Here is a 26,567-nt window from a genome sequence, read left to right as displayed (position 1 = left end):
GCCCCTGCGCCCAGCTTATCCCCTACACGGGGCACGACCTCACCCCCTGCACCCAGCTTATCCCCTACACGGGGCACGACCTCACCCCCTGCGCCCCCCTTTACCCCCTACACGGGGCGCGACCTCACCCCCTGCGCCCAGCTTATCCCCTACACGGGGCGCGACCTCGCCCCCTGCGCCCAGCTTATCCCCTACACGGGGCGCGACCTCGCCCCCTGCGCCCAGCTTATCCCCTACACGGGGCGCGACCTCGCCCCCTGCGCCCAGCTTATCCCCTACACGGGGCGCGACCTCGCCCCCTGCGCCCAGCTTATCCCCTACACGGGGCGCGACCTCGCCCCCTGCGCCCAGCTTATCCCCTACACGGGGCGCGACCTCGCCCCCTGCGCCCAGCTTATCCCCTACACGGGGCGCGACCTCGCCCCCTGCGCCCAGCTTATCCCCTACACGGGGCGCGACCTCGCCCCCTGCGCCCAGCTTATCCCCTACACTGGGCGCGACCTCGCCCCCTGCGCCCAGCTTATCCCCTACACGGGGCGCGACCTCACCCCCTGCGCCCAGCTTATCCCCTACACGGGGCGCGACCTCACCCCCTGCGCCCAGCTTATCCCCTACACGGGGCGCGACCTCACCCCCTGCGCCCAGCTTATCCCCTACACTGGGCGCGACCTCGCCCCCTGCGCCCAGCTTATCCCCTACACGGGGCGCGACCTCGCCCCCTGCGCCCAGCTTATCCCCTACACGGGGCGCGACCTCGCCCCCTGCGCCCAGCTTATCCCCTACACGGGGCGCGACCTCACCCCCCTGCGCCCAGCTTATCCCCTACACGGGGCGCGACCTCACCCCCTGCGCCCAGCTTATCCCCTACACGGGGCGCGACCTCACCCCCTGCGCCCAGCTTATCCCCTACACTGGGCGCGACCTCGCCCCCTGCGCCCAGCTTATCCCCTACACAGGGCGCGACCTCGCCCCCTGCGCCCAGCTTATCCCCTACACGGGGCGCGACCTCACCCCCCTGCGCCCAGCTTATCCCCTACACAGGGCGCGACCTCACCCCCTGCGCCCAGCTTATCCCCTACACAGGGCACGACCTCACCCCCTGCGCCCAGCTTATCCCCTACACAGGGCGCGACCTCACCCCCTGCACCCAGCTTATCCCCTACACGGGGCGCGACCTCACCCCCTGCGCCCAGCTTATCCCCTACACGGGGCGCGACCTCACCCCCTGCGCCCAGCTTATCCCCTACACGGGGCGCGACCTCACCCCCTGCGCCCAGCTTATCCCCTACACGGGGCGCGACCTCGCCCCCTGCGCCCAGCTTATCCCCTACACGGGGCGCGACCTCACTCCCTGCGCCCAGCTTATCCCCTACACAGGGCGCGACCTCACCCCCTGCGCCCAGCTTATCCCCTACACAGGGCACGACCTCCCCCCCTGCACCCAGCTCATCCCCTACACGGGGCGCGACCTCGCCCCCTGCGCCCAGCTTATCCCCTACACAGGGCGCGACCTCACCCCCTGCGCCCAGCTCATCCCCTACACAGGGCACGACCTCCCCCCTGCGCCCAGCTTATCCCCTACACAGGGCGCGACCTCACCCCCTGCGCCCAGCTTATCCCCTACACAGGGCACGACCTCCCCCCCTGCACCCAGCCACCTCCTAGGTGCAAGGGACACTGCCGGGGTTCCTGCTCAGCGCGCCGGCTCTCAGGGAGCTCAACCAAACATTGTCCTTACTGGATCCTATCCTCTAGAGCAGTGGTGGCGAACCTATGGCACGGGTGCCAGAGGCGGCACTCAGAGCCCTTTCTGTGGGCACCCGGGTCATCGCCCCAGCACCAGACAGGACTCAAAGTATCTTCCTGCAGTTCCAAGCAACTTAAAAGATGAGGCTGTCAGTCATATATTAAAGTGATACTTGGGACTGTAGGAAGAGGGAGAAGGAGCAGACGGGGCTGAATTATCTTTGGGGGACCTCCTGCTGGCCCCACGATTCTGTGTACGGAGGGACACTGGAGAGAAGCCAAAATGATACACATTTTCCATCTTTTTACTGTGCTGCTGTCCGCAGGAGGCCAATCTGATTGAAAGTTGTTGAAGAACAGGGAGCAATAAGTTACTGCTCTAATTATTGGTTGGCACCTCCCGATAAATGAGGGGGGGGGGGTTGGGTTGCAGTTTGGGCACTCGGAAGCCAAAAAAGGTTCACTATCACTGACCCATGGACTGATCACCTGTCTGTCTCCACCTGGTCCGGAGTCCTGCTGCTGCCTGCAGGACACCCAGCGCCGGCGGGCCGGGGCTCTCCCTCTGGAGATGGGCCCCAGATGGGAGTGGTCAAGGTCCTATTCAACCCTGATTGTGGGTCGCTCTCCAGCGCCCCCTAGGTTCACACTCTTACAGTATGAATGTATATATGTGTGTGTATGTGTGTATATATGTATGTGTGTGTATATCTATATATGTATATGTGTATGTATGTATGTATGTGTGTATTTAAGTATGTGTATGTATATCTATATGTGTGTGTATGTATGTGTGTATATCTATATGTGTGTGTATGTATGTGTGTATACAAGTTTCACGTTTCCTACCTTTATTAACCCTTCCTGTACAATATGCTTAAAAAAAGAATGTAAATGAGTCCGTTTGGCCGTGTTAGGCGTTTTGTTTCCCCGTTCACCTCCAGGTTTCTGTGTCTCAGGTTGTAGTGACTGATAGGACTTTTCTGTGATTGCTACTTCATTGCAGGGATTTACTCCTTATGGACTGGTTACAGTTTTTAGATGTTTTTAATAATATTTTTCTGGTCCATTTATGTATTTGTTGAAATAAAGACGAGTCACTTTTTGGAGCTGTAGGGTCACTGTGACACATCTCTGTGCTCACGCTTTATAGTAATAATATGAATTGTGGTGCAGGGACCATTTTCTCTCTATTCTCCAGTCTGTAAAGCCACATCACAGGTCCAGGCTAGGGCAGTGCCTTAGGCTCATTAGCATAATTGTGAAAGTTGATGGAGGCCAGGGATAACAAATATAAGAAGATTCCCACAGTCCCGGTGCCGGGATCTAGGAGTGATATCTGATAGGAGTTTTCCTTTAAGGATAGGGATGTTTGTAGAAGAGGAATCCCTGCACTGATACATTGTGACAAACCCTCTGACATTCTAGTTCTGAGGTGCCTGCAGCTCCCTGGCGCAGCTCTAGATGGCGCCCTCTCTGTACATTGTGTGATAATGGCGCCGCTCGTCTCCGAGAATGAGGACTTATTACTTTCTATTAACACAAATTGGATTTTTCTGTTCCTGAGAAGAAGATGGAGAGCGGCTGCAGAGGACGCGGGGCGGCACATCCTCACACTGCTGCGCCTTCCATCATTAGCTCCACATCTACTGAAGCCACAGCTCCTGCACATCCAGGGGATTACAGCTAATGTCAGGAGCGGAGCCGCAGGGGGCGCCACATATATACTTCACAGATCAATTACCCGACCCCTGCGAGCGTCACAGCGATCACCGGATACATACACTACTCACAGAACCATACTAGGAGATACCAGCCTGCAGAATAGTGAGTGCAGCTCTGGAGTATAGTACAGGATGTACAGGAATATAACTACTATAATACCGCCCCCTATGTACAAGAATATAACTACTATAATACTGCCCCCTATGTACAGGAATATAACTACTATAATACTGCCCCCTATGTACAGGAATATAACTACTATAATACTGCCCCTATGTACAGGAATATAACTACTATAATACTGCCCTCTATGTACAAGAATATAACTACTATAATACTGCCCCCTATGTACAGGATATAACTACTATAATACCGCCCCCTATGTACAGGAATATAACTACTATAATACTGCCCCCTATGTACAGGAATATAACTACTATAATACTGCCCCCTATGTACAGGAATATAACTACTATAATACTGCCCCCTATGTACAGGAATATAACTACTATAATACTGCCCCTATGTACAGGAATATAACTACTATAATACTGCCCCCTATGTACAGGAATATAAACTACTATAATACTGCCCCCTATGTACAGGAATATAACTACTATAATACTGCCCCCTATGTACAGGAATATAACTACTATAATACTGCTCCCTATGTACAGGAATATAACTACTATAATACTGCCCCCTATGTACAGGAATATAACTACTATAATACTGCCCCCTATGTACAGGAATATAACTACTATAATACTGCCCCCTATGTACAGGAATATAACTACTATAATACTGCCCCCTATGTACAGGAATATAACTACTATAATACTGCCTCCTATGTACAGGAATATAACTACTATAATACTGTCCCCTATGTACAGGAATATAACTACTATAATACTGCCCCCTATGTACAGGAATATAACTACTATAATACTGCCCCCTATGTACAAGAATATAACTACTATAATACTGCCCCCTATGTACAGGAATATAACTACTATAATACTGCCCCCTATGTACAGGAATATAACTACTATAATACTCCCCCTATGTACAGGAATATAACTACTATAATACTGCCCCCTATGTACAGGAATATAACTACTATAATACTGCCCCCTATGTACAAGAATATAACTACTATAATACTGCCCCCTATGTACAGGAATATAACTACTATAATACTGCCCCTATGTACAAGAATATAACTACTATAATACTGCCCCCTATGTACAGGAATATAACTACTATAATACTGCCCCCTATGTACAAGAATATAACAACTATAATACTGCCCCCTATGTACAGGAATATAACTACTATAATACTGCCCCCTATGTACAGGAATATAACTACTATAATACTGCCACCTATGTACAAGAATATAACTACTATAATACTGCCACCTATGTACAAGAATATAACTACTATAATACTGATCCCTATGTACAGGAATATAACTACTATAATACTGCCCCCTATGTACAAGAATATAACTACTATAATACTGCCCCCTATGTACAGGAATATAACTACTATAATACTGGCCCCTATGTACAAGAATATAACTACTATAATACTGCCCCCTATGTACAAGAATATAACTACTATAATACTGCCCCCTATGTACAAGAATATAACTACTATAATACTGCCCCCTATGTACAGGAATATAACTACTATAATACTGCCCCCTATGTACAGGAACATAACTACTATAATACTGCCCCCTATGTACAAGAATATAACTACTATAATACTGCCCTCTATGTACAGGAATATAACTACTATAATACTGCCCCCTATGTACAGGAATATAACTACTATAATACTGCCCCCTATGTACAGGAATATAACTACTATAATACTGCCCCCTATGTACAGGAACATAACTACTATAATACTGCCCCCTATGTACAAGAATATAACTACTATAATACTGCCCCCTATGTACAGGAATATAACTACTATAATACTGCCCCCTATGTACAGGAATATAACTTCTATAATACTGCCCCCTATGTACAGGAATATAACTACTATAATACTGCCCCCTATGTACAAGAATATAACTACTATAATACTGCCCCCTATGTACAGGAATATAACTACTATAATACTGCCCCCTATGTACAGGAATATAACTACTATAATACTGGCCCCTATGTACAGGAATATAACTACTATAATACTGCCCCCTATGTACAGGAATATAACTACTATAATACTGCCCCCTATGTACAGGAATATAACTACTATAATACTGCCCCCTATGTACAGGAATATAACTACTATAATACTGCCCCCTATGTACAGGGATATAACTACTATAATACTGCCCCCTATGTACAGGAATATAACTACTATAATACTGCCCCCTATGTACAGGAACATAACTACTATAATACTGCCCCCTATGTACAAGAATATAACTACTATAATACTGCCCCCTATGTACAGGAATATAACTACTATAATACTGCCCCCTATGTACAGGAATATAACTACTATAATACTGCCCCCTATGTACAGGGATATAACTACTATAATACTGCCCCCTATGTACAAGAATATAACTACTATAATACCGCCCCCTATGTACAAGGATATAACTACTATAATACCGCCTCCTATGTACAAGAATATAACTACTATAATACTGCCCCCTATGTACAGGAATATAACTACTATAATACTGCCCCCTATGTACAGGAATATAACTACTATAATACTGCCCCCTATGTACAAGAATATAACTACTATAATACTGCCCCCTATGTACAGGAATATAACTACTATAATACTGCCCCCTATGTACAGGAATATAACTACTATAATACTGCCCCCTATGTACAGGAATATAACTACTATAATACTGTCCCCTATGTACAGGAATATAACTACTATAATACTGATCGCTATGTACAGGAATATAACTACTATAATACTGATCGCTATGTACAGGAATATAACTACTATAATACTGCCCCCTATGTACAAGAATATAACTACTATAATACTGCCCCCTATGTACAGGAATATAACTACTATAATACTGCCCCCTATGTACTGGAATATAACTACTATAATACTGCCCCCTATGTACTGGAATATAACTACTATAATACTGCCCCCTATGTACTGGAATATAACTACTATAATACTGCCCCCTATGTACTGTGGTTTCTCCATAGGAGATGTAATTAGTCTGTAGATTGGAGTATTAGGGGCTGTTCTTGTCCTCCCGGGGGGGGGGGGGGGGGGGGGGGCTCCTGTGTGCTCTCCTCTCCCCCTCATTAGAGCTGTTTTCCTGTTCTATGTGATAATGAGGTGTGAGGAGCAGGTGAGTTTGGCCCCTGGTGGGGGTCTCGGGGGGGCTGGGGGTCATTAGAGGAGGTCTCTTTCTCTCACTGTGATTGTCTGTACTGATACACTGTAACAGACCCTCATCTGGGGGTGGGGGTAGTACAGGGGGTGCGTTGTAGGAGCCCCCTCAGTGGCGCCCCCATCTGACTCTGCAGGGTTAAGGCCTCGTCACAATGTGTCAGTGCTGCGCCCTTGCTGTCACATTGTAACGCTGCCTCCCCTCTGTGAGGTGCAGATGACAGGTGCCGAGATGCAGTCGATAAGTTTCTCGCTTTATATTCTTCATCTTTCATTAATTAAAACTTCCCGGAGGTAAATGGGATTTCTATGGAGATCATCAGATGAGAGGGGCGCCCGATCTGGGGAGATAAGCGGCCGCCACCAAAGACTCATCCCGGGATCACAGAGATCTATCCGGAATATGGGGGGAGCTCGGGGGCCATACATCACAGTCCTGCTGCTACTAACAACATAGACAAAGGTCTGATTACACATCTCTCCAGGGACAATACAGTCCTGGCCATAAGTCCTGAGAATGACACAATCCCCTCCTGTCACATGATGTGTCCCTCTGGTCTGTCAGATGTTTATCACATCCAGAGATACAAGTGCAATCATATTATGGGGAGCAGAAGCTTTTATTGTCAGGTGGGAGGAGTTACTGCAGCCAGTCAGTATCTGCAGGACCTCTCCTTCTTCTTCAGGACCTCTGCACTTCTCCCCGGCGGCTCTCACTCACCTCCTGCACCAGATCCTGACTGATCGCCGCCCATTCCTGCACTATCACTGCTGCATTCTGTCACAATGTGTCGGTTTTGTTTGTCCCCTGTCTCCTAATGATTGACCACAAGTTCTCAATGGGATAAGATCCAGGAGTCTCCGGGCCATGGAGCCAGAATCTCTGTGTTCTGTTCCCGGGCCATGGACCCAGAATCTCTGTGTTCTGTTCCCGGGCCATGGACCCAGAATCTCTGTGTTCTGTTCCCGGGCCATGGACCCAGAATCTGTGTGTTCTGTTCCCGGGCCATGTACCCAGAATCTGTGTGTTCTGTTCCCGGAGCCATGGACCCAGAATCTCTGTGTTCTGTTCCCGGGCCATGGACCCAGAATCTCTGTGTTCTGTTCCCGGGCCATGGACCCAGAATCTCTGTGTTCTGTTCCCGGGCCATGGACCCAGAATCTCTGTGTTCTGTTCCCGGGCCATGGACCCAGAATCTCTGTGTTCTGTTCCCGGGCCCTGGACCCAGAATCTCTGTGTTCTGTTCCCGGGCCCTGGACCCAGAATCTCTGTGTTCTGTTCCCAGGCCATGGACCCAGAATCTCTGTGTTCTGTTCCCGGGCCATGGACCCAGAATCTCTGTGTTCTGTTCCCGGGCCATGGACCCAGAATCTCTGTGTTCTGTTCCCGGGCCATGGACCCAGAATCTCTGTGTTCTGTTCCCGGGCCATGGACCCAGAATCTCTGTGTTCTGTTCCCGGGCCATGGACCCAGAATCTCTGTGTTCTGTTCCCGGGCCATGGACCCAGAATCTCTGTGTTCTGTTCCCGGGCCATGGACCCAGAATCTCTGTGTTCTGTTCCCGGCCATGGACCCAGAATCTCTGTGTTCTGTTCCCGGGCCATGGACCCAGAATCTCTGTGTTCTGTCCCCGGAGCCATGGACCCAGAATCTCTGTGTTCTGTTCCCGGAGCCATGGACCCAGAATCTCTGTGTTCTGTTCCCGGAGCCATGGACCCAGAATCTCTGTTACTGGAGACATCACTGACACCAGGGCCGCTGCTCCGCCTAAGGCGCCTGCGATGAGGGGAAATGTGTTTTGGGGGAAAAAGTTCATTTTCTAGGCAAATACTGACTGTAAGCTGATCCCTCTGTATAACATTCTGGAGAATATGCAAATGACCATTATAACACCTGATGCCGGAGACTTTATAACAATTACCATTTGTATCATTCTCACATCTTATGGCCAGGACTGTACATAACACTGGCTGCAGAGAGCACAGAGCACAGCAGTGTGAGGTCTGATTACACATCTCTCCAGGGATAATACATAACACTGGCTGCAGAGAGCACAGAGCACAGCAGTGTGAGGTCTGATTACACATCTCTCCAGGGATAATACATAACACTGGCTGCAGAGAGCATAGAGCACAGCAGTGTGAGGTATGATTACACATCTCTCCAGGGACAATACATAGCACTGGCTGCAGAGAGCACAGAGCACAGCAGTGTGAGGTCTGATTACACATCTCTCCAGGGACAATACATAGCACTGGCTGCAGAGAGCACAGAGCACAGCAGTGTGAGGTCTGATTACACATCTCTCCAGGGACAGTACATAACACTGGCTGCAGAGAGCACAGAGCACAGCAGTGTGAGGTCTGATTACACATCTCTCCAGGGACAATACATAACACTGGCTGCAGAGAGCACAGAGCACAGCAGTGTCAGGTCTGATTACACATCTCTCCAGGGACAATACATAACACTGGCTGCAGAGAGCACAGAGCACAGCAGTGTGAGGTCTGATTACACATCTCTCCAGGGATAATACATAACACTGGCTGCAGAGAGCACAGAGCACAGCAGTGTGAGGTCTGATTACACATCTCTCCAGGGACAATACATAACACTGACTGCAGAGAGCACAGAGCACAGCAGTGTGAGGTCTGATTACACATCTCTCCAGGGACAATACATAACACTGGCTGCAGAGAGCACAGAGCACAGCAGTGTCAGGTCTGATTACACATCTCTCCAGGGACAATACATAACACTGGCTGCAGAGAGCACAGAGCACAGCAGTGTGAGGTATGATTACACATCTCTCCAGGGACAATACATAACACTGGCTGCAGAGAGCACAGAGCACAACAGTGTGAGGTCTGATTACACATCTCTCCAGGGACAATACATAACACTGGCTGCAGAGAGCACAGAGCACAGCAGTGTGAGGTCTGATTACACATCTCTCCAGGGATGATACATAACACTGGCTGCAGAGAGCACAGAGCACAGCAGTGTGAGGTCTGATTACACATCTCTCCAGGACAATACATAACACTGGCTGCAGAGAGCACAGAGCACAGCAGTGTGAGGTCTGATTACACATCTCTCCAGGGACAATACATAACACTGGCTGCAGAGAGCACAGAGCACAGCAGTGTGAGGTCTGATTACACATCTCTCCAGGGACAATACATAACACTGGCTGCAGAGAGCACAGAGCACAGCAGTGTGAGGTCTGATTACACATCTCTCCAGGGATGATACATAACACTGGCTGCAGAGAGCACAGAGCACAGCAGTGTGAGGTCTGATTACACATCTCTCCAGGGACAATACATAACACTGGCTGCAAAGAGCACAGAGCACAGCAGTGTGAGGACACTAACACTGTCTGCAGTCTGTAGTCACACCTGTTGGTATATCCCTTTAAGTGTACGTTGATGCTCGGGAGCAGAGGATTCTGGGAGTTGAGTGCAGGTCAGGGGCAGCGCTAGTTAATGCGTTTCTCAGGGGAATATCGTTACGATCACCATTTATGTAATGTATGGGGCGGCGGCGCTGGAGACTTCTCCAGAAAGCAGTAAGAGGTTTGTGCGCCGTCTCCATGGCTGCGGCTGATCCATGCGTCGCGTCTTAAGTGCTGCGGAGGCTCCGAGAGACGGCGGTCACTTATCACTGCGAGACAGGTCCTCGCATCACAAGGGGCTCAGCTGCAAGACCCCCGCACCACAGAGGCAGAGCCCCCCAAATCCGCACACCAGAGAGGCAGCCCCCCCCCCCCCCTAAAATCTAGGAGACCAACGGTAGCTCCCGGCACTAGCCCCCCATCGCTTGTATGCATGTTACGCGCTGATGCACTGGAGCTGCGGACATGACGCTTCTCACCGGGGGGTGAATAAAGAAGTCGTATCCTAATAAATTGCTCTTGTTTGCTTCTTCTCTGAGATGGATTGATCCAGTCTGATCTTACCTTAGGATAGATTAGTTTTGGGTGAATGTGATCTACAGAGACCAGAGACCCCCCACCCCCAAATATACATCATGCAGATCCTATAATATTGGGGTCCAGGGCCCTGTATGACTCCTGGGGGGTGATGCTCCAGATCAGTTTATAAAAAGACATAAATGAACAGGAGCTGCAGCGTGCGGCCCCTGAATACACAGTATCTGGGGGGAGTTACAGCGTGTGTGGCCCCAGTGCCCAGTATGTGAGGTGTCCCTCTTCTGTCCCCTAGGAGCACCCATGCTGCAGTGTGCTTGGCCCCTGTACCTGCAGTGTGTGGCCCCTGTGTGTATAGCTCCAAAACATCCCAGATTTGGCAGGATTGTCCCGGTTTTTCACCTTTGTCCCGCCCTCACAGGCAGCTGGGAGATTGTCCCGGATATTCCCTCTAGGTCCAGCACTGGCTGGGACTGTCCTGCATAGTAAATACTTTGAAAGGCAGAATTTGGGATGCTGAATGGTTTCTACAGACATGGGGCAGGGAATCCTTTTGGGAGATGTGTCAGAGATTCGGTGTCTACATCTCCCAGGGCTTCCCCAGACTCAAGGTCTCTAGTTAGAACTTGGATTTGAACCCAGAACCTCCTCACTCCACCTGCCATAGAGACACAGCGCTGGGCTATGGGCTTAGTGTTGGCTGTAAGTGGATGTTTTGTAACTAAGAGCTGTACTGTTACATTTTCTCAGAGATCATTATTGAAGTTACTGAGACAATTATTTATTATTATTATTTTTATTATTATTAAGACGATTAATAATAATAATAATAATAATAATAATAATAGTCGTCTCAATAATTACAATAATAATCTCTGACAAGATCCCTGTCCATACACCGGTCACAGTGTAACAGTAAAGCTCCCCCATAAACAACCACTGAGCCCAGAGCCTTGTGGGTAGAGGCTCTCTCTCCATTACAGGTGCAGGGGGGAGGGGCTGGGCAATGTATTTATTATTGAGACAATGTTTATTATTATTATGTTTTGGTTACAATGTGGGGCGTGGCCAGGGCGTCACTGGGGGTGTGGCTTAGGGGAGTCTTTCTGTGTGTGACGTGTCCCTCTCCTGTCCCCTAGGAGTGCCCATGCTCTCAGTGCAGCCCAAAGGGAAACAGAAAGGCTGCGCCGGCTGCAACCGCAAGATCAAGGACCGCTACCTGCTGAAGGCGCTGGACAAGTACTGGCACGAGGACTGCCTCAAGTGCGCCTGCTGCGACTGCCGCCTGGGGGAGGTGGGGTCCACCCTGTACACCAAGGCCAACCTCATCCTGTGCCGCAGAGACTACCTGAGGTGAGGACCTGCAGGGGCGGGGCTGTGACTACCATCACACAGGATATACAGGCAGGGGGCGGGGCTGTGACTACCTCTCACACAGGATATACAGGCAGGGGGCGGGGCTGTGACTACCATCACACAGGATATACAGGCAGGGGGCGGGGCTGTGACTACCTCTCACACAGGATATACAGGCAGGGGGCGGGGCTGTGACTACCTCACACACAGGATATACAGGCAGGGGGCGGGGCTGTGACTACCTCACACAGGATATACAGGCAGGGGGCGGGGCTGTGACTACCTCACACAGGATATACAGGCAGGGGGCGGGGCTGTGACTACCTCTCACACAGGATATACAGGCAGGGGGCGGGGCTGTGACTACCTCTCACACAGGATATACAGGCAGGGGGCGGGGCTGTGACTACCTCTCACACAGGATATACAGGCAGGGGGCGGGGCTGTGACTACCTCTCACACAGGATATACAGGCAGGGGACGGGTCTGTGACTACCTCTCACACAGGATATACAGGCAGGGGGCGGGGCTGTGACTACCTCTCACACAGGATATACAGGCAGGGGGCGGGGCTGTGACTACCTCACACAGGATATACAGAAAGGGGGCGGGGCTGTGACTACCTCTCACACAGGATATACAGGCAGGGGGCGGGGCTGTGACTACCTCTCACACAGGATATACAGGCAGGGGGCGGGGCTGTGACTACCTCTCACACAGGATATACAGGCAGGGGACGGGTCTGTGACTACCTCTCACACAGGATATACAGGCAGGGGGCGGGGCTGTGACTACCTCTCACACAGGATATACAGGCAGGGGGCGGGGCTGTGACTACCTCTCACACAGGATATACAGGCAGGGGGCGGGGCTGTGACTACCTCACACAGGATATACAGGCAGGGGGCGGGGCTGTGACTACCTCTCACACAGGATATACAGGCAGGGGGCGGGGCTGTGACTACCTCTCACACAGGATATACAGGCAGGGGGCGGGGCTGTGACTACCTCTCACACAGGATATACAGGCAGGGGGCGGGGCTGTGACCACCTCTCACACAGGATATACAGGCAGGGGGCGGGGCTGTGACTACCTCTCACACAGGATATACAGGCAGGGGGCGGGGCTGTGACCACCTCTCACACAGGATATACAGGCAGGGGGCGGGGCTGTGACTACCTCTCCTAATCACAATGCTCTCCCCCCTGTAATAACGGGACTGCCCCAAGTAGTCACAATGATCCCCCATTAATCAGTGTTGCCCCCAGTGGTCATACGGTCCTGCCTCCATGTTGTAGTTTCACAGGCTGTTACACTGTCTCCCCCTCTCTAATGTAACCTCACACCATGCGCTCCAGCACAGTGTAATGGATGTAGGATGGAGTCTGATGGGAGATTTCCTTTAACAGTCTAATGACAAGACACAGATGTGTGTGTGCAGCTTTGGGTGTGACTAAGGTGACCCCTCCCCCTTGTCTCCTCCGCAGGTTGTTCGGGACCACAGGAAACTGTGCAGCGTGTAGTAAACTCATCCCGGCCTTCGAGATGGTGATGCGCGCGAGAGAGAACGTCTATCACCTGGACTGCTTCGCCTGCCAGCTCTGCAACCAGAGGTGAGGCACCGCAGAGCATCTCTACTCATCTGCAGAGCATCACTCCTCCACCTCCTGACAGATAACCCGTCACCCATCTGCAGAACATCACCACTTACAGAGTGATATATACTGCAGACTATTACTCCACTGACCCTTCTGCAGAGCATTGCTCTGCCTCTCTACCCCCAGACAGGTACATAATGACATATACTGCAGAATATTACACCACTGCCCCCTCTGCAGAGCATTGCTCTGCCCCTCTACCCCCGGACAGGTACATAATGATATATACTGCAGGTTATTACACCACTGACACCCCCCCTGCAGAGCATTGCTCTGCCCCTCTACCCCCGGACAGGTACATAATGATATATACTGCAAACCATTACACCACTGACCCCTCTGCAGAGCATTGCTCTGCCCCTCTACCCCCGGACAGGTACATAATGACATATACTGCAGAATATTACACCACTGCCCCCTCTGCAGAGCATTGCTCTGCACCTCTACCGCCGGACAGGTACATAATGATATATACTGCAGACCATTACACTACTGACCCCTCTGCAGAGCATTGCTCTGCACCTCTACCCCAGGACAGGTACATAATGATATATACTGCAGACCATTACACTACTGACCCCTCTGCAGAGCATTGCTCTGCCCCTCTACCCCAGGACAGGTACATAATAATGTATACTGCAGACTATTACACCACTGACCCCTCTGCAGAGCATTGCTCTGCCCCTCTACCCCCGGACAGGTACATAATGATATATACTGCAGAATATTACACCACTGCCCCCTCTGCAGAGCATTGCTCTGCCCCTCTACCCCCGGACAGGTACATAATGATATATACTGCAAACCATTACACCACTGACCCCTCTGCAGAGCATTGCTCTGCCCCTCTACCCCCGGACAGGTACATAATGATATATACTGCAAACCATTACACCACTGACCCCTCTGCAGAGCATTGCTCTGCCCCTCTACCCCCAGACAGGTACATAATGACATATACTGCAGGATATTACACCACTGCCCCCCCTGCAGAGCATTGCTCTGCCCCTCTACCCCCAGACAGGTACATAATGATATATACTGCAAACCATTACACCACTGACCCCTCTGCAGAGCATTGCTCTGCCCTTCTACCCCCGGACAGGTACATAATGACATATACTGCAGAATATTACACCACTGCCCCCCCTGCAGAGCATTGCTCTGCCCCTCTAGCCCCGGACAGGTACATAATAATGTATACTGCAAACCATTACACCACTGACCCCTCTGCAGAGCATTGCTGTGCCTCTCTAGCCCCGGACAGGTACATAAATGATGTATACTGCAGACTATTACACCACTGACCCCTCTGCAGAGCATTGCTCTGCCCTCATAGTAATTTATATCGGATAAGTAATGAAACATTAACACAAACCCTGAGCTGTGAGAGGGGGGTTATTCACTGACAGCAGGCAGAGCTGTTCCCGCCATGTGTCCAGCAGCGCGGCCCAGTGCCGGACTCTCCGCAGTGCACACAGCGCCATCTAGTGGCCGAGCGCGGCGCTGCACCGCGGCATCCACAATACATGATACAAGGAGCGTGTGAGGTAACACTGCTGCCAATCAGAGCGGAGCTTACATTGTATAAACCGCTGTGGGAAAATGAAAGCTCAGCTGTGATTGGTTGCCATGAGCAACTAGAAGGAATCTGCTCGCGGACACTTCCGATAAAATGTTTCCATTTCACTGAAAGATTCGAAATCAAACATTTCACTTCCGGATTGAAGGCTCCTTAAAGGGGTGGGCTCCATAAAGGTGTGCACTCATTAAAGGGGTGGGCTCATAAAAGGGGTAGGCTCCATAAAGGTGTGCACTCATTAAAGGGGTGGGCTTTATAAAAGGGGTGGGCTCTATAAAGGTGTGCACTCATTAAAGGGGTGGGCTCCATAAAGGTGTGCACTCATTAAAGGGGTGGGCTCATAAAAGGGGTAGGCTCCATAAAGGTGTGCACTCATTAAAGGGGTGGGCTTTATAAAAGGGGTGGGCTCTATAAAGGTGTGCACTCATTAAAGGGGTGGGCTCCATAAAGGTGTGCACTCATTAAAGGGGTGGGCACATAAAAGGGGTAGGCTCCATAAAGGTGTGGGCTCCTTAAAGGGGTGTGCTCATTGAAGGGGTGTGCTCATTGAAGGGGTGTGCTCATTAAAAAGGTGGGCTCATTAAAGGGGTGATATAATTAAAAGGGAGAGATGAGTAAAGGGGTGGGATCATTAAAGGGGTGGAATCATAGAAGACAGAATAGAGGATGGGTATCAGGTTACTGGGGTCTCGTGGGACCCCCTTCACCAGCCATTCATCTCCATATTGTGTATAGAGGAGGAGACCCCTTTAAGGTGCCGTCCCCTGTGTCATTTCCCGGACTGACTCCCGTTTTCCGTATTTTGCAGATTTTGCGTTGGAGACAAGTTTTTTCTTAAGAACAATATGATCTTGTGTCAGATGGACTATGAGGAGGGGCAGCTGAACGGGAGCTTCGAGACCCAATAACGGAGCCTGCAATATGCCCCTCCCCCAGGACTGCGCACCATGTAGTCAGCCCCGCCCCCAGTACAACACAAAACCAAGTTGCAATCTTCGATGTGCGGTTGTGTGTTGCTGAGCGCTTGTGGGACTCGGGGGGCCGGGGGGCCGGGGGGATCTGTACAGTCTGTTTTCTGTATATAAACTGGAACATTTATTTTATGAAAATGTAATGACATTTTATTACTGGTGTGAAAATAAAGATTATGAATGTTTACTGCGTCTGTGCTCCGCGTTACACTGCACCATCCCGAGCAGAGGGAAGGGGCACAGCAGTGTGAGGACTCCCCCAGTGCAACCCTGCTGTACAAATCCATGTATCACCGTCCTGCTACTACCATCAGCATCCACATCTCCCCAGACACAGTACATAACACTGCACAGAGCACAGCAGTGTGAGGTCTGATTACACATCTCTCCAGGGACAATACATAACACTGGCTGCAGAGAGCACAGAGCACAGCAGTGTGAGGTCTGATTACACATCTCTCCAGGGACAGTACATAACACTGCAGAGAGCACAGAGCACAGCAGTGTGAGGTCTGATTACACATCTCTCCAGGGACAATACATAACACTGGCTGCAGAGAGCACAGAGCACAGCAGTGTGAGGTCTGGTTACACATCTCTCCAGGGACAGAACATAACACTGCACAGAGCACAGCAGTGTGAGGTCTGATTACACATCTCTCCAGGGACAATACATAACACTGGCTGCAGAGAGCACAGAGCACAGCAGTGTGAGGTCTGATTACACATCTCTCCAGGGACAATACATAACACTGGCTGCAGAGAGCACAGAGCACAGCAGTGTGAGGTCTGATTACACATCTCTCCAGGGACAATACATAACACTGGCTGCAGAGAGCACAGAGCACAGCAGTGTGAGGTCTGATTACACATCTCTCCAGGGATAATACATAACACTGGCTGCAGAGAGCACAGAGCACAGCAGTGTGAGGTCTGATTACACATCTCTCCAAAGACAGTACATAACACTGGCTGCAGAGAGCACAGAGCACAGCAGTGTGAGGTCTGATTACACATCTCTCCAGGGATAATACATAACACTGGTTGCAGAGAGCACAGAGCACAGCAGTGTGAGGTCTGATTACACATCTCTCCATGGACAATACATAACACTGGCTGCAGAGAGCACAGAGCACAGCAGTGTGAGGTCTGATTACACATCTCTCCAGGGACAATACATAACACTGGCTGCAGAGAGCACAGAGCACAGCAGTGTGAGGTCTGGTTACACATCTCTCCAGGGACAGAACATAACACTGCACAGAGCACAGCAGTGTGAGGTCTGATTACACATCTCTCCAGGGACAATACATAGCACTGGCTGCAGAGAGCACAGAGCACAGCAGTGTGAGGTCTGATTATACATCTCTCCAGGGATAATACATAACACTGGCTGCAGAGAGCACAGAGCACAGCAGTGTGAGGTCTGATTACACATCTCCCCAGACACAGTACATAACACTGCACAGAGCACAGCAGTGTGAGGTCTGATTACACATCTCCCCAGACACAGTACGTAACACTGCACAGAGCACAGCAGTGTGAGGTCTGATTACACATCTCCCCAGACACAGTACATAACACTGCACAGAGCACAGAGCACAGCAGTGTGAGGTCTGATTACACATCTCCCCAGGGATAACACATAACACTGGCTGCAGAGAGTACAGAGCACAGCAGTGTGAGGTCTGATTACACATCTCTCCAGGGACAATACATAACACTGGCTGCAGAGAGCACAGAGCACAGCAGTGTGAGGAATGATTACACATCTCTCCAGGGACAATACATAACACTGGCTGGAGAGAGCACAGGGCACAGCAGTGTGAGGAATGATTACACACCTCTCCAGGGACAATACATAACACTGGCTGCAGAGAGCACATAGCACAGCAGGGTGAGGTCTGATTACACATCTCACTAGGGACAATACATAACACTGGCTGCAGAGAGCACAGAGAACAGCAGTGTGAGGTCTGATTACACATCTCTCCAGGGACAATACATAACACTGGCTGCAGAGAGCTCAGAGCACAGCAGTGTGAGGTCTGATTACACATCTCTCCAGGGACAGTCCATAACACTGGCTGCAGAGAGCACAGAGCACAGCAGTGTGAGGTCTGATTACACATCTCTCCAGGGACAATACATAACACTGGCTGCAGAGAGCTCAGAGCACAGCAGTGTGAGGTCTGATTACACATCTCTCCAGGGACAATACATACCACTGGCTGCAGAGATCACAGAGCACAGCAGTGTGAGGTCTGATTACACATCTCTCCAGGGACAATACATAACACTGGCTGCAGAGAGCACAGAGCACAGCAGTGTGAGGTCTGATTACACATCTCTCCAGGGACAATACATAACACTGGCTGCAGAGAGCACAGAGCACAGCAGTGTGAGGTCTGATTACACATCTCTCCAGGGACAATACATAACACTGGCTGCACAGAGCACTGAGCACAGCAGTGTGAGGTCTGATTACACATCTCTCCAGGGACAATACATAACACTGGCTGCACAGAGCCCAGTATAGTATTTATATTTCTGTACATAGGGGGCAGTATTATAGTGGTTATATTCCTGTACATAGGGGGCAGTATTATAGTAGTTATATTCCTGTACATAGGGGGCAGTATTATAGTAGTTATATTCCTGTACATAGGGGGCAGTATTATAGTAGTTATATTCCTGTACATAGGGGGCAGTATTATAGTAGTTATATCCCTGTACATAGGGGGCAGTATTATAGTAGTTATATTCTTGTACATAGGGGGCGGTATTATAGTAGTTATATCCTATACATAGGGGCAGTATTATAGTAGTTATATTCCTGTACATAGGGGGCAGTATTATAGTAGTTATATTCTTGTACATAGGGAGCAGTATTATAGTAGTTATATTCCTGTACATAGGGGGCAGTATTATAGTAGTTATATTCCTGTACATAGGGGGCAGTATTATAGTAGTTATATTCCTGTACATAGGGGGCAGTATTATAGTAGTTATATTCCTGTACATAGGGGGCAGTATTATAGTAGTTATATTCCTGTACATAGGAGGCAGTATTATAGTAGTTATATTCCTGTACATAGGAGGCAGTATTATAGTAGTTATATTCCTGTACATAGGGGGCAGTATTATAGTAGTTATATTCCTGTACATAGGGGGCAGTATTATAGTAGTTATATTCCTGTACATAGGGGCGGTATTATAGTAGTTATATTCCTGTACATAGGGGCGGTATTATAGTAGTTATATTCCTGTACATAGGGGGCGGTATTATAGTAGTTATATTCCTGTACATAGGGGGCAGTATTATAGTAGTTATATTCCTATACATAGGGGGCGGTATTATAGTAGTTATATTCCTATACATAGGGGGCAGTATTATAGTAGTTATATTCCTGTACATAGGGGGCGGTATTATAGTAGTTATATTCCTGTACATAGGGGGCAGTATTATAGTAGTTATATTCCTGTACATAGGGGGCGGTATTATAGTAGTTATATTCCTGTACATAGGGGGCAGTATTATAGTAGTTATATTCCTGTACATAGGGGGCGGTATTATAGTAGTTATATTCCTGTACATAGGGGGCAGTATTATAGTAGTTATATTCCTGTACATAGGGGGCGGTATTATAGTAGTTATATTCCTGTACATAGGAGACAGTATTATAGTAGTTATATTCCTGTACATAGGGACAGTATTATAGTAGTTATATTCCTGTACATAGGGGGCAGTATTATAGTAGTTATATTCCTGTACATAGGGGGCAGTATTATAGTAGTTATATTCCTGTACATAGGGGCGGTATTATAGTAGTTATATTCCTGTACATAGGGGCGGTATTATAGTAGTTATATTCCTGTACATAGGGGGCAGTATTATAGTAGTTATATTCCTGTACATAGGGGGCAGTATTATAGTAGTTATATTCCTGTACATAGGGGACAGTATTATAGTAGTTATATTCTTGTACATAGGGGGCAGTATTATAGTAGTTATATTCCTGTACATAGAGGGCAGTATTATAGTAGTTATATTCCTGTACATAGGGGGCAGTATTATAGTAGTTATATTCTTGTACATAGGGGGCAGTATTATAGTAGTTATATTTCTGTACATAGGGGGCAGTATTATAGTAGTTATATTCCTGTACATAGGGGGCAGTATTATAGTAGTTATATTCCTGTACATAGGGGGCAGTATTATAGTAGTTATATTCTTGTACATAGGGGCAGTATTATAGTAGTTATATTCTTGTACTTAGGGGGCAGTATTAAAGTAGTTATATTCCTGTACATAGGAGGCAGTATTATAGTAGTTATATTCCTGTACATAGGAGGCAGTATTATAGTAGTTATATTCCTGTACATAGAGGGCAGTATTATAGTAGTTATATTCCTGTACATAGGGGGCAGTATTATAGTAGTTATATTCTTGTACATAGGGGGCAGTATTATAGTAGTTATATTCCTGTACATAGGGGGCAGTATTATAGTAGTTATATTCCTGTACATAGAGGGCAGTATTATAGTAGTTATATCCCTGTACATAGGGGGCAGTATTATAGTAGTTATATTCCTGTACATAGGGGGCAGTATTATAGTAGTTATATTCTTGTACATAAGGGGCAGTATTATAGTAGTTATATTCCTGTACATAGGGGGCAGTATTATAGTAGTTATATTCTTGTACATAGGAGGCAGTATTATAGTAGTTATATTCTTGTACATAGGGGGCAGTATTATAGTAGTTATATTCTTGTACATAGGGGGCAGTATTATAGTAGTTATATTCCTGTACATAGGGGGCAGTATTATAGTAGTTATATTCCTGTACATAGAGGCAGTATTATAGTAGTTATATCCCTGTACATAGGGGGCAGTATTATAGTAGTTATATTCCTGTACATAGGGCGCAGTATTATAGTAGTTATATTCCTGTACATAGAGGGCAGTATTATAGTTAGTTATATTCCTGTACATAGAGGGCAGTATTATAGTAGTTATATTCTTGTACATAGGGGCAGTATTATAGTAGTTATATTCCTGTACATAGGGGCAGTATTATAGTAGTTATATTCTTGTACATAGGGGGCAGTATTATAGTAGTTATATTCTTGTACATAGGGGCAGTATTATAGTAGTTATATCCCTGTACATAGGGGGCAGTATTATAGTAGTTATATTCTTGTACATAGGGGGCAGTATTATAGTAGTTATATTCTTGTACACAGGGGGCAGTATTATAGTAGTTATATTCCTGTACATAGGAGGCAGTATTATAGTAGTTATATCCCTGTACATAGGGGGCAGTATTATAGTAGTTATATTCCTGTACATAGGGGGCAGTATTATAGTAGTTATATTCCTGTACACAGGGGGCAGTATTATAGTAGTTATATTCCTGTACATAGGGGGCAGTATTATAGTAGTTATATTCCTGTACATAGGGGCAGTATTATAGTAGTTATATTCTTGTACATAGGGGGCAGTATTATAGTAGTTATATTCCTGTACATAGGGGGCAGTATTATAGTAGTTATATTCCTGTACATAGGAGGCAGTATTATAGTAGTTATATCCCTGTACATAGGGGGCAGTATTATAGTAGTTATATTCCTGTACATAGGGGGCAGTATTATAGTAGTTATATTCTTGTACATACGGGGCAGTATATATGTGGTTATATTCCTGTACATAGGGGGCAGTATTATAGTAGTTATATTCCTGTACACAGGGGGCAGTATTATAGTAGTTATATTCCTGTACATAGGGGGCAGTATTATAGTAGTTATATTCTTGTACATACGGGGCAGTATTATAGTAGTTATATTCCTGTACATAGGGAGCAGTATTATAGTAGTTATATTCCTGTACATAGGGACAGTATTATAGTAGTTATATTCCTGTACATAGGGGGGCAGTATTATAGTAGTTATATTCCTGTACATAGGGGGCAGTATTATAGTAGTTATATTCCTGTACATAGGGGGCAGTATTATAGTAGTTATATTCCTGTACATAGGGGGCAGTATTATAGTAGTTATATTCCTGTACATAGGGGGCAGTATTATAGTAGTTATATTCCTGTACATAGGGGGCAGTATTATAGTAGTTATATTCCTGTACATAGGGGGCAGTATTATAGTAGTTATATCCTGTACATAGGGCAGTATTATAGTAGTTATATTCCTGTACATAGGGGGCAGTATTATAGTAGTTACATTCTTGTACATAGGGGGCAGTATTATAGTAGTTATATTCCTGTACATAGGGGGCAGTATTATAAGTAGTTATATTCCTGTACACAGGGGCAGTATTATAGTAGTTATATTCCTGTATATAGGGGCAGTATTATAGTAGTTATATTCCTGTACATAGGGGGCAGTATTATAGTAGTTATATTCCTGTACATAGGGGGCAGTATTATAGTAGTTATATTCTTGTACATAGGGGGCAGTATTATAGTAGTTATATTCTTGTACAGATCTGTAACAACAGGTGATTTACTAAGTATTCAACCATCACACTCCTCTCCTGAAACACTCTGTGCTGCTGTGAGTACACCAGTTGCACTTGCAGTATAATCTGTATAAGATGAATGAGTCGCCTCCTGTGCCTCTCCCCTGGTGGTCACTACACATGGAGACGTCTCCTGTGTTTGCGCTGTAGACAACGCTCCGATATTAGAAGAATCTTCTGAGCTGCGGCCATCAAAGCAAAGATGGATCCTGCGCCGACACAAAGACACAAAATTACATTCTCTCTGAGAAAATTCCACAAAACAAAAATTCTTCAAAAGATGCCAAAAACATGCGAGGTTTGGCACGCTAACAGACGGCAGCGAGGCGGCGCGCGGCGTAATCTGCTTAACGAGTCCAACAAAGACGCTCCCGGCCGCCATTGTCACAACTTACAAGACGCTTCAAAGTCTGCAAAGTTCTGCCGCTTCCTGCAGGGGGGCGATGCCATCACATGAATCAGGCGGCTCAGATGAAAAACTCTCATCATTGTACATGGAATATGATGTCGCTATATAAATATATTATTATACATTCACCTCCTGTGGAATTCCCGGCAGCTTTTAGCATCTCTGCTTCCTGTCATCCTGTAGATATCTATAGATACGGAGTAAAAGACGTCAATTTAGGATGTGACTAGAGTGGTAATGCCAGAAAAGCAGCTTTGGATGTGATTGGAGTAGAAGACATGATCTGATGTCAGAAGATGTGAGGGGACGGCATTAGAATGTGAACGCAGCTTTAGAAGTGACTGGAGACTTTGTACCTGTCCGCCCTGCGTTTCTGTCGTATTTCCTGATGTATTCGGTCTCTCCCTGCGTGACGTTACCTGTAAGAATAGAAATTCATTCCGGTTCACCAAATATTTCTGTTTCTCAAGACAGTGGACCAGTGGAAGGGTTGGTCTTTGACCCTCAGGGAAAGGGTTAACCTGATCAAAACCTACCTGCTCCCATTGCTGATATATCTGGGCAGTGTGTGCATGTTGCCGGAGCCCCTCTGGACTCGGGTCTACAGTCTGTCTTCCAGCTGTTATGGGGGAATAGGCTGAACCTTATCAAGAGGGAGGTTACTTACCGCACGAGGAGACAAGGAGGGTTGTGTATGGTCAACCCTGTGGTGTTCCTAGTGAATACCTTTCTTAAGATCAATATCGCAAACCTCTGGAAAGAGAGGGCTCCTCCGTGGGTATACTCCTGCAGGGGATGGGCTCCTCCGTGGGTATACTCCTGCAGGGGATGGGCTCCTCCGTGGGTATACTCCTGCAGGGGATGGGCTCCTCCGTGGGTATACTCCTGCAGGGGATGGGCTCCTCCGTGGGTATACTCCTGCAGGGGATGGGCTCCTCCGTGGGTATACTCCTGTAGGGGATGGGCTCCTCCGTGGGTATACTCCTGCAGGGGATGGGCTCCTCCGTGGGTATACTCCTGCAGGGGATGGGCTCCTCCGTGGGTATACTCCTGCAGGGGATGGGCTCCTCCGTGGGTATACTCCTGTAGGGGATGGGCTCCTCCGTGGGTATACTCCTGTAGGAGATGGGCTCCTCCGTGGGTATACTCCTGTAGGGGATGGTTTCGGCCTTTCTTCCAGGAATGGGAGACAGGAGGGCAAGTGAAGGATCTCCGTACACCGCATGGGCATCTTCCGGCTTACGCTACCCCGGTTCTGAAGGTGATTCGCCGGTGGGGTCTGGGAATGTGGGAGATCAGGACCATGTCGAGGAAAGTCCTTGACAAAGGGTTCTGTTGACCCATTTCCAGAAGCCTCTGGCCCTCAGGGATTGCCCAAGTCAGGATCTGGGGGTGGGTTTAGGTCTTTTGAATTCCATCAGGATCCCCTTGAAGTTTTGGGACGTGACTTGGCGCTGCTTCCATGGAAAGCTGTGTGTGAGGGACAATTTGAAGTGTAGGAACTCTGAGGAAAGGGGTTGTCCCGGGAGGAGTGCGGTGGTCTGCTGGAGAGCATGGGGGTGATGGGGGTGACCTTGGACACTGGTCTGGACTACTTAACGCAAACGTTGGACGTTAGACCAGTGTCTGGGGGAGGGGAGGGTGCGGGCAAGGGATCTAGTGCAGTGTTCTGTGTATTATGTGTTTTGTTGATTTATATAAAATATGGGTGTGGGGTTTGATGATATCTGTGTGGGGTGGGTTTATGTTCATTTATGTTTATTTGTGGGTGTGGCTTGTCCTGGTGTATGGGTTTGGTTTAGGATGTGATAAGGGAGGGGGCCGGGGGGTTGTGGTATTTAGTGTTGCTTTTGGTGTATGTTGAGTTTATGTTATTTCTAGGTGTGAATGGGGCTGGACCAGCAGGTGAGTTATTGTAGATATTTTGTATATTAGATTAGGTTTGTGTTATGTTTTATACATATTTTAATAAGAGGCTGTAATTCGGCTACATTTGACTTCCTCTTCTGTATTGGGGGGTGCAGGATTGTTCCGTGTAATAAATAGATTGGTCCCAGAATATTCCCGTTATTTCTCCTCCAGGCAGAGATTATGAGGACATTGAATGCAGAATGTTCTTGCTGTAAATCATCATCTTCCTCTCAGTTCAAGAGTTCATTGTGAAAATGGATCTGGAGTCACCGGAGCGGCAGAACCTCGGCTCCATTTATTATCCAATTAACTCCAGATCTTAATAAGAAACTGGATATAAAATATAAAAACTTTTCCTGCCGCTGTCCGAGGTGTCATCAGAGATGCGATCGCTTGGGGAAAGAGCAGAATTCCATCTACATAAGAAGCCTGGATACAAAGTATCGAGATCAATGTGTATAAACAACGAGGAAGAATCAGGAGCAACGTGACTGCAGCAGAATGGAAATGACCCGAAATACAGTATATAGTGAATATATAACTGCATCATATAAAGTGGTGGCCCCCGGGCAGCGTCGGACTGGCCCACCGGAGAAACCTCCGGTGGGCCCTAAGTACCGACGCTGACTTCAGAGGTGGAGACGGGCTGCCAGGGCCACCGGGAGCTGGCGGACGCTGTTTCCGCCAGCACCTGAACATAGCTGGGAGTTGGACACTCCCCAGCAGGGCCGCTGGCAGAGACGCGCTGCGCACAACGATGTACGCAAGCGCCGCCCCCGCCAGCATCAGAGCGCGGACGCCGCGGCTCTTGTGAGAAGGGCAGGAGCGTGCAACACCTGACAGAAGCGCGTGCGCATAACAGCTTACACCCGGAGCCGGAGGTAAGTGGCAGCTCTCGGCCCTGTGATGGCATCATGGCAGCTCTGGGAGAGCCAGGGGGAAGGGGGCCTTGATGGCTGCTGTAGAGGATGGGATGGGATGGGATGGGATGGGATGGGATGGGATGGGATGGGATGGGATGGGAGGGGAGGGGGGGGGGCTTTAATGGCTGCTGGAGGGGGGGGGGCTTTAATGGCTGCTGGAGGGGGGGGGGCTTTAATGGCTGCTGGAGGAGGGGGGGCTTTAATGGCTGCTGGAGGGGGGGGGGCTTTAATGGCTGCTGGAGGGGGGGGGGCTTTAATGGCTGCTGGAGGGGGGGGGGCTTTAATGGCTGCTGGAGGGGGGGGGGCTTTAATGGCTGCTGGAGGGGGGGGGCTTTAATGGCTGCTGGAGGGGGGGGGCTTTAATGGCTGCTGGAGGAGGGGGGCTTTGATGGCTGTGGGAGGGGGGGGCTTTGATGG

At 48.4% G+C, this 26,567-nt stretch overlaps 1 protein-coding gene across 2 annotated transcripts in view; it reads left to right on the top strand.

Annotated features, from left to right (window-relative positions):
- The window catches only part of LOC140133899 (rhombotin-1), an 82,042-nt gene extending 65,499 nt beyond the window's left edge, over window positions 1–16,543 (top strand). For both annotated transcript variants that reach the window (XM_072154588.1, XM_072154587.1), the window contains exons 2-4: window positions 11,942–12,155; window positions 13,647–13,772; window positions 16,208–16,543. In XM_072154588.1, coding sequence (XP_072010689.1) covers window positions 11,942–12,155; window positions 13,647–13,772; window positions 16,208–16,307 — 440 coding nt within the window. In that variant the 3' untranslated portion in view covers window positions 16,308–16,543. The remainder of the gene's footprint in view (window positions 1–11,941; window positions 12,156–13,646; window positions 13,773–16,207) is intronic.
- Window positions 16,544–26,567: the final 10,024 nt, after the last annotated feature.

Source organism: Engystomops pustulosus, chromosome 5 (assembly GCF_040894005.1).
Source record: "Engystomops pustulosus chromosome 5, aEngPut4.maternal, whole genome shotgun sequence".
Classification (NCBI taxonomy): domain Eukaryota; kingdom Metazoa; phylum Chordata; class Amphibia; order Anura; family Leptodactylidae; genus Engystomops; species Engystomops pustulosus.
The sequence above is the reverse complement of the archived record's forward strand: the minus strand, read 5'-3'. Positions and strand labels throughout refer to the sequence as shown.